Genomic DNA, 12049 nt, shown 5'->3' with positions numbered 1-12049 from the left:
ATTGACATCTTGAATTGTATTTGATCTTCTCAAACCTTTCTGTGCTAAGCAGGGCAGGTAATGCCTCCACTGGCCGTGAGAGCCTAGTAGCCCCTTGTTTAGCATTCTTTTGGGGAGCATTTCATTTTTTTCAATAATTTATCACGCAGTTTAAAATTGCTGTTTTAAACCCCAAGTTAGAGCTTGCTGTTCTTATGTCAGTATACATACTAGAAGTGTTATTTACGTCCTCTTGGCATGCTGAAGAACAAAATATTTACCTTTACCTGACTCATTAAAAGTGGAGCATTGAGCTGCTAACCATGAGGTCAGTGGCTCGAACCCACCACTTGCTCCACAGGACAGAGGAAACTTGTCTGCTATGGTAAAGATTTAAAGTCTTGGAAACCCAAAGGGGTTTGGATTTATGAGTTACCTCATTAAATGCTCTGTAGGCCAGAGGCTCAAAAGTCACAATATGAACACTAAGAATGTATTCCCCCTCCAGGACATTTGATTTCCTGGATTCTCACAGTTCCCTTCCTCGAGTCCACCCTGGGAAATGTAATATGAAACCAGAGGAAAGAATACATTTTCCCCTAAATGGAGTTCTTCGTTTGTTTTCATTTCAAATTTGCACTGGGTTAATACTTAGACTCCTGTTCCTTTTAGAATGAGATAATATTTCTTAAACTGTTCACTGATTTTAACACACAGAAACACAGAACAAAGCACTATTGTCCTTGACAAATTGCAAGACAAATATTTTTGCAAGCTGTCTTTCTTGTACCTTGAGTATTTTCTGATGCTGCAGCCTCAAGATGAATCGTAAATGTTTGACAATGCATGTGTGCAAACAGGGTGTTATTATTGCCTCTAGCTAGCTTCCTGTTATGGAGCGAATCCTTTGCTTCACTCTCTTGATAGTATTATCAGCATCAATTGTGAATCTGCCAGATGTATTTTCTTGTGAAAAGCCAACTCTAAGAAGGCTTGCATTTTTCCTCTTTCTTCCAGGTCTGCTTATAATAAGAAGTCCCTCTTCCTCTTTTTTTTCCCATGAAAGTGAGTTTGCTTAATCAGAGATGGAGCAGACCGACTGCAAACCCTACCAGCCTCTGTCAAAAGTCAAGCATGAAATGGATCTCACTTATACTAGCTCTTCTGATGAGAGCGAAGATGGAAGAAAACCACGACAGTCCTACAACTCCAGAGAAACTCTGCATGAGTACAACCAGGAACTGAGAATGAATTACAATAGCCAGAGCAGAAAGAGGACAGAAGTGGAAAAATCCACTCAAGGTATGATTTCATTGGGATTTTATAACCAGTGCTATTTTTCAGTGGGGAATCCTTGTATGCATAAGTTTATGTCCTCTGAAAGCAAATGTGCTGATGTTAACTGATTAATAATTTGCACTGCTTCCATATGTTTAGTGAGTCTGTTTCGGATGTCAACACAACTGAGGTGATAGGTTACATGTGCTTTTTATGGATTAGACATGAATTTTGATGCATCAATCCTCCTATCAGAGCATTCAAAATCTGCCTAATCCTACAAATAGCCATTTACAGAGCAAAGGATAAATAATTTATAGTAAAATGAAAAGCCAACAGTTAAGTGCTTTTCAAGCCATTGCCTAGATGGGACTAAACACTCAAATAAATATTTGACTGCTGAAAGAGCATTCAGTAGATTAGTGAAGACCTCCAAACAGAAGTTCGTCAAGCCCGTCAACAGTCTCCGCAGCACCGTCATAGGGAGAGTCCGAATGGGCTGGACCTCTTTCGAGAACAACTGGAATGTGTAACAGCACCTTTAGACAACTTTGGGTTAAAAAGACACTTTCTAATAAATAGAAAACTGTGAGATAACTATATGAATTCTTATATCTTTTATATGGCTATATAAGCAATAGTAGTCACTTTGAACTCCGTCAGAACAAGATACTGAGATTGGCAAAGCTTCCTTTAGATGAATAATCAATACTAAGATGAAGAGAAGAATGGATTATTGATTCTCAGAGGGCAGTCCTCAGCTTATGCTTGTTAGACATTTCAATGATTACGGCTCCAGAGTCAGAAAGCCTGGGAATGCAATTCAGCTCAGGCCCTCCCAGAAAGTTCCAGGCCCACTGTTCCACCCCAGAGAGGAGCTCAATAATCACATCTACTCGGGTGCCCTGGACTGTTTCTCGTCAGCCCTTCACCATTTCCCCGTCGTCTTAAATGGTCCTTTACCTACTACATATTTACCCAATGTTCAAACCAGTTTCTCACAAGTGAAAGTGAGAACCCTAACAGCCCTATCTTACTCCTCATTCTTACATCAATGACTTATGTTAATGGTGGTCCTGTCTCCTAGCCTTCCGTAGACACTTTCCATATCCTAGCTTGCCCTATCCAGAGGATTTAACCTCTAAATCTCTCAAATCCACTTCCTCTGTCCCATTCTCATTAGCATAACTCTCATTATCTCTTCTCTAGACAGTTTGTAGTTTTCTAACTGGTATCCCTAGCTCTCATCTTTAATCCTTGCGTAATTTTATTAGCTCTTCCTTGGAATGCCTTTCCTTGCTATCCCTTTTAACTACATCCAGACAGTTTTCCTGGTCTAGCCTAAAAGACAGCCCTCCCCATGGAGCTCCTGATGCACTTTTGCCCCAGCCCCCCCCCCCGCCCCCAGTACCCTTACTTTCATGGGTGACTTCTTCCTACATGAACTTCAGGATACTTAGATTGTACCCATTGCTACTTCTTATTACGGTTATAGGAGCTTAGATCAGTGATTCTCAACCAATAGGTCATGACCCCTTTGGGGGAGGGGGCGAACAACCCTTTCACAGGAGTCTCCTGATTCATAACAGTAGCAAAACGACAGTTATGAAAATAATTTTATGGTTATGGGGTCACCACTACATGAGGAACTGGATTAAAGGGTTGCAGCATTAGGAAGGTTGAGAACCACAGGCTTAGATGGTTCACTCGGTGAAGATAGGGAATCGTGTTTTATTTATGACCCGCTATTTTCTATAATACTTTTCATATCGGATGTGCCTTATAATTCTTTATGGGAGGATTAAGACATTATCAACAAAAACACAGGAAATTGTCATGCATTGTTTAAATAGTCCAAAGTATATAAAATACAGTTTATATAAATGAAAATGGCTGCATTCTCACTATGACATGAATTTTATATTTAAAAAATAATTTAAATTAAGCCAAAGATTTAAAACATTAAATGTTTATATTAACTATATTACTCATTTTTATCTCTTAACATAATTGGAAATTTTTTAATTCTGTCTTTGTAATTAATTGTAATCTCTATTTATTCAGCTAAATACCACTTAAATTTGTTCTAAAATGATTATATTTTTATGTCTAACTGGAAATTGGTAAATGTTTTTCCTTTAGCAATTTTCAACTCAATTATAATGTGTCCCTCCCATAAAGAAACATCTCTGTAAGTTTGCCCTTACAGAGAGATGAACTTACAGTTGTGAGTTGTGAATTGAGGGTGTGGGCTGGAGGGTGGTTGACCTGAGTTGTCAGTGTAAATAAGTATACACTTATGATGTTAGTTTGTTCTAAAAATAGACTCGGTTTTTCCCTGAGTGGAATCCAGAGCTAGCCAGCCTCAGATGGCCTCGCTGTATCATGTGACTAGAGGGAATCCTAAGGGGAGAGCATTAACATCGAGGACACCATCCCTAGCTCCCTTTCAACCTTTACCATTGCTCAACAAGTCTGTTATAAGCAGGCCCTGAGTCAGATGCTGGAGATGGAGATGACCATGACAGATAGTGCTTGTGGTTGAGCAGATACTCGTTAAAACAAGTCATTGCAGTAAAGTGTAGCAAAGGCTTTTAGAGAGAAATAAAATATCAAGGGAATATATGGAATGTAACCTATAGTGTGTTTGGGTGCAATTAGGGCTGGTAGTCGGGTGATATTTAATCTAGGTCTTAAAATTTGAGGAAGCGTTTACCAGGAGACATTCTAAGACTGTTGAGATGCAAAAGCAGTATGTACATGAGTTTAGAAGTAGCGTGCAATGGTGTAAAATCAATCTGGCTAGAGTAAGGCACGTTGGATGTATGAAAGCCTTGCATGTTCCCTTGGGATGTTTTGTTCTTTAACTATTGAAGGTAGACATTTCCATGGTGAAGAGTTCCACGGCTCTTATTGTACGATGAGAACGCTAGCGTCAGTCTAGAAGACTGATTGGCATTGGAGTAACTTGGAGGCAGGGAGACAATTCATGGACCGATTGCATCCGCTCAGGCAGTGAATGGTAACGGAAGCCTCAGCTCCAGATGTATGAAAACACACTGAGGAGATTTTACTGTGGGTGACTCGATGGTCCAGGTTGAAAGCAATAGTAGAATCACAAAGACCATAAAATGTCAACATTGAAACACTGGAGAGCTGATGATCCATTTACCAAGAGAAGGAACTTGGAGGAGGAACAGGTTTAGAAGGGAGGAGAAAGCATCTCTTGTTCGACCGCTCAAGATGATTGCGTCATTCCAGAGAGGAGCCCTGTGAGGGCCGTGGTTGAGTGTGCAGTTACAAAATGAAAGGTTGGAAGTTTGAACACACCAGCTACTCGATGGCAGAAAGGATCAGAACCCCCTTGGGCATTTCTGCTCTGTCCTACCAGGCCAACAGGGCCCACAACGCACAGCCATGGCAGTAGGGTCATCCTTCAGGAGCTAAGAACCTTTTGGAAGTGATTTAAACTTGTAGCTTGGTTTGCATCAGGAGCTGAAAATCTGGAAATAGGGACTTTTTCATCTGCCATTGCCTCATTGATCATGAGAAACACCCAGGAGGGAAGCTATGTTCCCTATTGTGGATAAATTAATTGTCCAACAAGAGGGTAAAGTGTGGGTTCAAATATCATCTTTTGTTTTGGAGGGATGAGGGTGTGCAGTCTGTTGATTTCTTCTGTGGAGAAAGAGAAAAATGTTATTTTAATTCTTACATTCCAATGGTATGATCTTGGGTCAGTCTAGCTAAATGATGTTAGTTTGTTCTAAAAATAGACTCAATTTTGCCCTGAGTGGTATCAATATGTTATATTAATACATTATACATTATAGATTATACATTATATTTAAGCAATAAAACTCTCATTAAATCATTGAGCTTGAGGTCAAGAAGGAAGAAAATGAAAATGAGAGAGTTCCCAAATTGCTATAATGCCTGCTATCATAGTGTTGTTATTATTGTCATCGTTGGTGGCGGTAGTACCACCGAGTCAGTTCTCACCCTACACACAACACAACAAAACACCTTCCAGTATTATGCTATAGCTTTATAATGCTTGCTATCTGGGTTACGGTAGCAAACTACTCCAGGACTTTGATCTTGTTCTTTCATCTGCCTCTTGACTTCAGGCTCAAGTTCATCCCTGAATAGTGTCTATTCTGTGCCAGGATAGTGCGAGAGGGTTTCTATTTGCTCTGCATCAATGTTGTATGATTTATGAAGTGTCATCCCCACTTTAGAGATGAGGTGTTAACGGAGCCTTGTAGAGAAGTGACTTTCTGAACATCCCACAACTAAGAAGGTAGTGAGAGATGGGAGTCTCCAAAGCATCACACTTCACTCCACGACACTGCCTGCACACCTACCATGCTTACATCAGGAAGTTGTGAGGAGGATTCATTGGCAACACAAGTGTGTAAGGGTTTCGGAAGCCAATAAGTGTTGATTTCCTTTCAGCTCCCTCTCCAACAACCTTGCCACCCGTCTTTTGCGGTCCCGTGCCCAGGGAGCTATAAGAAGGATCATAACACTCCTATCTTGATTATCTCCACAAAAGGGCAAGTGATGTGCTATTTGTTTTGTCCCTCAAAATATTCCTGGGTCTGTGTTCAATAGCTATGAAAGTGAGTATTTCATCCAATTCCAGGGAAATGTTTTAGTCAAGCACTCATGAGAGGAAATACTTTATCCAGTCTGAAAGCATTTTGATCGATTGATCACTATTGACCAAGAAAGTGGCCCCATATACTACACAGACACCCATGTATACATAAGCACATATGCACTGGATTTTATTATTAAATTTTTAATTCTTGAGTGAAACCAAAAACCAAATTCAAGCTCAATGTCATCAAATTGATTCTGACTTATAGCCACCCTGTATGATAGGATAGAACTTTTTGTGGGCTTCTGACACTGTAACACTTTATGGAAATTGAAGGTCTCATCTTTCTCCTTGGTGGCATGGTGGGTTACCTGTTAGACTGCAACCTGAGGGTCAGTAGTTCGAAACCAACAGCTGCTGTACGGAAGAAAGATAAGGCTTTCTACTTATATGAAGAGTTACAGTTTTGGAAATCCAGGAGGACAGTTCTACCCTGTTCTCCAGCGTTGCTATGAGTCAGAATGTACTCCAATGGCAGTGTGTTAGGAGGTTTTGAATGAAAAGTGGGGCACTGATATGCGCAGTTTTTGCTAACAGGATGATTGAAGCTTAGGCAGGCTTCTTTTATGAGAATTTTGGCAGATCCTATAGCAGAGGCATTTGGGCTGGCAATAGACAGGATAGCAATTATTTATTTTCAAGTAGCCTCATTGCATAGAAAGGCATTAATTAACTAAGAAATTAGTATAAGATGAAAATATGAACATATGGGCATGCATGCCAATAAGAATAATTTTAGTAATGAAAATTGCCCTGTAATTTTTATTACAGATAAGATTAGTTTTGCATGTAGCCATTTAACTGTAATGTAATTATGAAAGAAAGTCGCCCATGCATAAAAAAGTAGGTGTGGTGAACACCTGTTAAATCCCACAAGTTCATAGACCTCTAAGATAGTACATCTGACACAGACCTTTCATTTCTCTCTTCTTGACCCACTCTTTGGGACTTCTCCTAGTGAAGGTTAGTTGTGTATTTATTTTCATCTTCAGAAAAACAGCCTAGACATCTATCTCAGTTTATCGCCATCTGGTGGAAAAAATGTAAAACTGTCTATTTGTATTTACCAAGATTACAAGGAGACAATACTTACTTGCCATCCATCCACCCATCCATGCATACATGTATCCATCCGTCCATCCATCCACAAAACCATAAATCCACCTACCCATACACTCACACACCCATCCACTTTGAGCAATGTGCTAAGTACTAGGTAGATGGAGTTCAGATTGAAACAAATGTGCAGTTGTTATTATTTGCTGTTGTTAGTTGCCACGGATTCAGTTCTCACCCATAGCGACCCTGTGTTCAACAGAATATACCTTAGTCGCTCTCATTTCCTCCCTCTTTGCCGCAGGTTAATGAGCTACTTCATTATACAACATTAGCTACTTGAGCAGACAGAAGCCCCAAAGTTGAAAACACCATTATTTCTCCACTAATGTGCTAAACATTTCATAGTAAATTAAAATACTATTAACTTATTTGTAGAGAGTTTTGATAATAGTTCCTACAAAAAACTTCCAAGGGCCCTTAATCTTACCATCTATTTCTACGTGACAAAGATCACCGATGGCAGGTGTAATGTAACGAACAAGCTACATCAAATGAAAATGTCAAGAGCATTTGACCACTCCAATTGAATTCTCTGCTGTGCACATGCCCTGCTACTAGTTTTCATCGACTTCTAGCATGCAAATGTATTCTGGCTGTCCTGGGAGAACTTCGATGAGAGTGAAGTAACCCACTCATTTAGCAACAACTCCAATTCCTTGTGCCTTTCAGTGGGTAGCATTTGTTTTTGAAATTTTATTCAGCAGGCTTGCACTTACATAGCATCTAACACTGAGCTGGAATGTACATGGCACTTGCGTTACTATTCCTTGTACCTGTTCCATGTCAGATACCCCCAAGCCATCAGGGTGCTGTCTTCTGTTGAGTCTACCTGCTCCCCCCACACTTAACAACACATCCTTCCAAGAACTGACAATCAATTTGAGTTGGTAGATAAAGATGAAACCTAGATCCCTTCTACTGTCTGTGTCTCATTCTTGGTTAGCCTCTGAGGATATAAAGATGAATCAGAAGCAGGATTGTGTTCCAGGAATTCATAGTACAGTTGTGAAGGCAGATGTAACCAGAAATCATTATGCAATATCACTGGAGTTGTAATACTGATATATGTAAAATGCTGTGTTAATCTAGAAACTACTCTGCTTTAGGAAAAATGGAAATGTTTATGGCAGAAGTATCTTGAGTATATTAAGGACCCGGCAGTGACTAAGGGACTTTAGATGAGGTTGACAAGTCGTTATTATCCTTATTTTACACATGTGGAAAATGAGGACAGAGATGCTAAGTTATTTGATCAATAGCAAAGGTAGTCAATGATGGAGCTGAAACAGGAACCCAGGCTGTGTATCTTTAGAACCAACTGTTGTAGGATGGAGTGAGCCCTGGTGTTTTAGTGATGACACACTGGCTGTAGGAAAGAGGAAGCTTTCTACTTTGTTACGTAGGTGCAGGTTCAGAAACCTATGCAAGAGGTGCTGCGAGTTAGAATCCACCTGATGGCAATGAGTTGGCGTTTGAGTCCTACGACTGTGCAAGCACACTAAAATCTAAACAAATTAAAGAAACAAATGACCCACTGCCAGGGAGTGGATTCAAATCCATAATGACCATTTCGGACCGAGTACAACTACCTCAGCGTCTCCAAGGCTATAATCATGATGGGAGCAGCTTGCCAGCTCCTTTTTCCTGCAGAACTGCTAATAGGTTCAAGTGATTGCTCTTTCGCTTAGAACCCTAGTGCTTAATCACGGCACCACTGAAGTTACTTCTGAATAAATACATTCATACTTCAAACATGAGGAGATTGGGTGAGTGTCTGTGTACGTGCACTTGCTTGGAGACATCTATAAGTGGAAGATTCTTGAAACGGTGTGGCTGGATGAGATCGTCACTAGATCATTGCCATGATTCTCCCTAGAATGTCTCCGATTGGGAATAAAGAGGGCCAAGTAGGTGAGCCTCTGAAATGCCTGCATTTGAAGCAGTGCATTGATCTTGGATCGCCAGTGGAGAACCAGGAGGAAGTGATATCACATATGTTAATAGGGACACATCTCCGCAGGGAGATGTGAACAATACTGCCGAACACTACAGAATCAACACAGAATGAAAAGCTGTAGGAAGCCCTTATAGCAGATATTTTATCAGGTCATTGTGTACCTTCAGAACAGAGATTCTCAACCTTGACTGCCCATTAAAATGATCTATGGGATTTTACAAATCACTTTAGGAAGGTTGCTTCCCCATCAGAATTTCTAGGGGTAGATTTTCCCAATCACCTTACCAACACTGCTCTTCCATGTGAATTTCTACGGGGAGATTGAAGGCATCAGCATTTGGAAAAATCTTCTCTGGGGGTCAGAAGTGCCTTGGACTATGATGCTAGAATACTTTTTAAAGAATGATAAATTATAACATCGTGAAGAGAGAATGCAATTGAATACAATTACTAGAATACAGTGCTATGGGGGATTTTTGGGACTCAGGTGTGAGGCTTTCGACCAGTGCAGAAAGGGAGTGTCATCAGGTTGCAGTTCATGTCTTAATGGTTTCCATTTTGGATAAAGAAGGGGCCTGATGAGCTGCTGACATGCGGATTGTGTTAAGGTGGAGCTGATAAGGAGATGTGAGGACATTGACAGCCCTCACTTAATGACTACATGTAGATGATGTTCTGGTAGATGATGTTGACACTGTAATAAGGGCTTAAATATAATTCTCACATGAGGAGAGGTTTTTTTGAGCATTTTGAATGCCAAACTGATGATATAGCATATTTAAGGGAGGGAGATTTGTGTACTTTGTGGGTTGAACTGCCTTTTATTGAGAAGGGAGCTCTGTAGTTTTTCATATTTCCAAAACACAAATTAATGCATTCAATTCCTCTGAAATTCCGCCACTGTTTCTCAGTTCCTAGATTTGGGGTAGCCACTAAGACATTCGTGGAAAATCTGATCAAAATTTTAAATCACCCATTCTGTGAAAGTGAATTTCCAGTGAGTCTTCCCCATGTATTTATCAGATTTAGGAAACTCTTGAAACCTTGTATTCACGGGCCATGGGTTGAATTTCTACTAAGAGAATTTCACCATCCTTAGTTAATGCACTTTAGCTACTTCAAGGTTTAACACTAAAAGGAGAAACTACCAGGGTCCCTGGGTGGGAGGTTACTAAGCAATAAGCTCTGACCTTGGACTTCTCCTTCCCCTTAAGCATTATATCACCTAGATTTATTACCGCCTTCCACCAGGGAGTTTTCTATCCACTGCTAAAGCCACAGAGAGTCTGGGGATTGTTTTTAAACAAGTGAGGCCATATTCGCTTAAATACACAGCATAGCCCCACATAGAAATGATATCTGTAAGTTCCATATAATGTCGATAAATTCACAATCTGGCTTTGGAGAAAGGAGGATCCTCAGATAGGTGAGAGATGGAGGTTTATTTATAGTGGTGCAATGTAGCAATGGAGCCACATGACATCCTTATGAGGATTTTATTTTCTGAAAAGCTCCTCTTTCCTCCTTATTATTTAGCTAGAAGGATGGATGAGTAGCTACACACAATCTGTTATTTCTTAGATAACAATTCATTACCAAATGGTAAGATTCATCTACTCTTGCACTATTTTTTTAATGACACTGTGTGTTTTGGGCAAAAGTTCACATAGCAGTTTAGTTTTCCACTCAACAATTTCTACATAAAATATTCAGTGTTATTCTTTCCCTTCTTCAGAATGTGTGAACATTCTCATTATTTCCATTCTGGTTGTTCCATTTCAGCAAGTCTAATTTCCTTGTCTTCTTACCTTTGTTTTAAATGAAAGTAATTCTTGTTCATTTGGAGATATATATATATATGATTTTCTGAAGAAGCATATGCTCATTGGTGCTATTCTTTTGTTTGTCAGCCAATCTGTTATTTTTCTAAAAGCTGACTTCAGGTGGTTTGTTTCCATTTAAAGTCTAAAATGTATCACAGGGCAAAAGCTTGGGGAATCACCCAGTCTCCACTCGCCCAGTTAGTCTGGATATTTTCAGAACTTGAGTTTCTGTTTCACAGTTTTCCCCCCTTTTCTGTAGCGACTAGTTTGTGCTCTCAGTCTTTGGTTTCATTTGCTTTTGTTCCAGATGAGTAGAAACCCATGGTATTTAGTGGGACTAAATTTGAGTACATGATTCCTTATATAGTATTTAAACTAACTTAATGAAATAGTTTCTAATTGCACCTAATTGCTCATATATTACAAAGGTGTGCCTTTATTGTGGACAATCAGTCTCTTGTTGATGGACATTCTATTACCCAGAAGAGCTAGGACCGCTTCAGACGTTCTTTGCTGTACTACATCTCAGGCTACCTGGCTGTATGTTTTCCGTCTGGAAATAGCTCTTTCCACTGCAAACTTTTCATTTCTGCTATTTATTCCTGAACCTGCTTTTCTTAATGCTGTGCTTTTTCCTTTAATGCTTCTTCCTAATTCTAGATTAAGAAACTGTACCATATAGGATGGGGGACAATTCTGGTGCTGTTTGGCTTAAATTATTTCACTTAGTGAAATGGTGTATTTTCTACTGATGATCCACATGGTTGCCCAAGGATCAGGCTGGCTCCCTGGCTCAGTGTCATATAGTTGCTGATTCCCGGGGGAAACAAAGAAGAAGCTGTCCTTTGTTGAGTACATAATTTGAGTTGTTTCAGCTATAGGGCAAAGTCAGAGGACTATATGACCTTGCAATTGTGAATACTTAGGGGGAGAAAAAGTTTAATTTTTGTTAGTTTTATTTCATTTTCCTTCTTCAGGGCTCATTTATAATATGGTTTTAACACAAAGGCACAGAAATGAGTAAGGCCATGGGTTGAACGACAAACATGACAATTAATTCGCCTGAAGCAAAGGGACTGTTTAAAGCTGAGGAGTAGTGGAGGTTGGTGAAATTAGAAGGAAGCCATTTTTCAAATTAAAATGTGAAATAAGAGGACCTGGCTGTAGTTCAGTAGATAGCAGGGAATCCCCTGGGGCGTTTAGAAGGACTGTAGTTCTTAGAGTTGA

The 12049-nt window shown here is 39.8% G+C and overlaps 1 protein-coding gene across 3 annotated transcripts in view; it reads left to right on the top strand.

The window, feature by feature from the left end:
* Positions 1–1064: 1064 nt before the first annotated feature.
* The window catches only part of TENM1 (teneurin transmembrane protein 1), a 697668-nt gene continuing 686683 nt past the window's right edge, over positions 1065–12049 (top strand). For all 3 annotated transcript variants that reach the window (XM_075538255.1, XM_075538256.1, XM_075538254.1), the window contains exon 1: positions 1065–1281. In XM_075538255.1, the coding sequence (XP_075394370.1) occupies positions 1065–1281 (217 nt within the window). The remainder of the gene's footprint in view (positions 1282–12049) is intronic.

Source organism: Tenrec ecaudatus, chromosome X, assembly GCF_050624435.1.
Source record: "Tenrec ecaudatus isolate mTenEca1 chromosome X, mTenEca1.hap1, whole genome shotgun sequence".
Lineage (NCBI taxonomy): Eukaryota > Metazoa > Chordata > Mammalia > Afrosoricida > Tenrecidae > Tenrec > Tenrec ecaudatus.
Note: the sequence above shows the minus strand (reverse complement) of the source record. Positions and strands in the feature narration are given on the sequence as shown.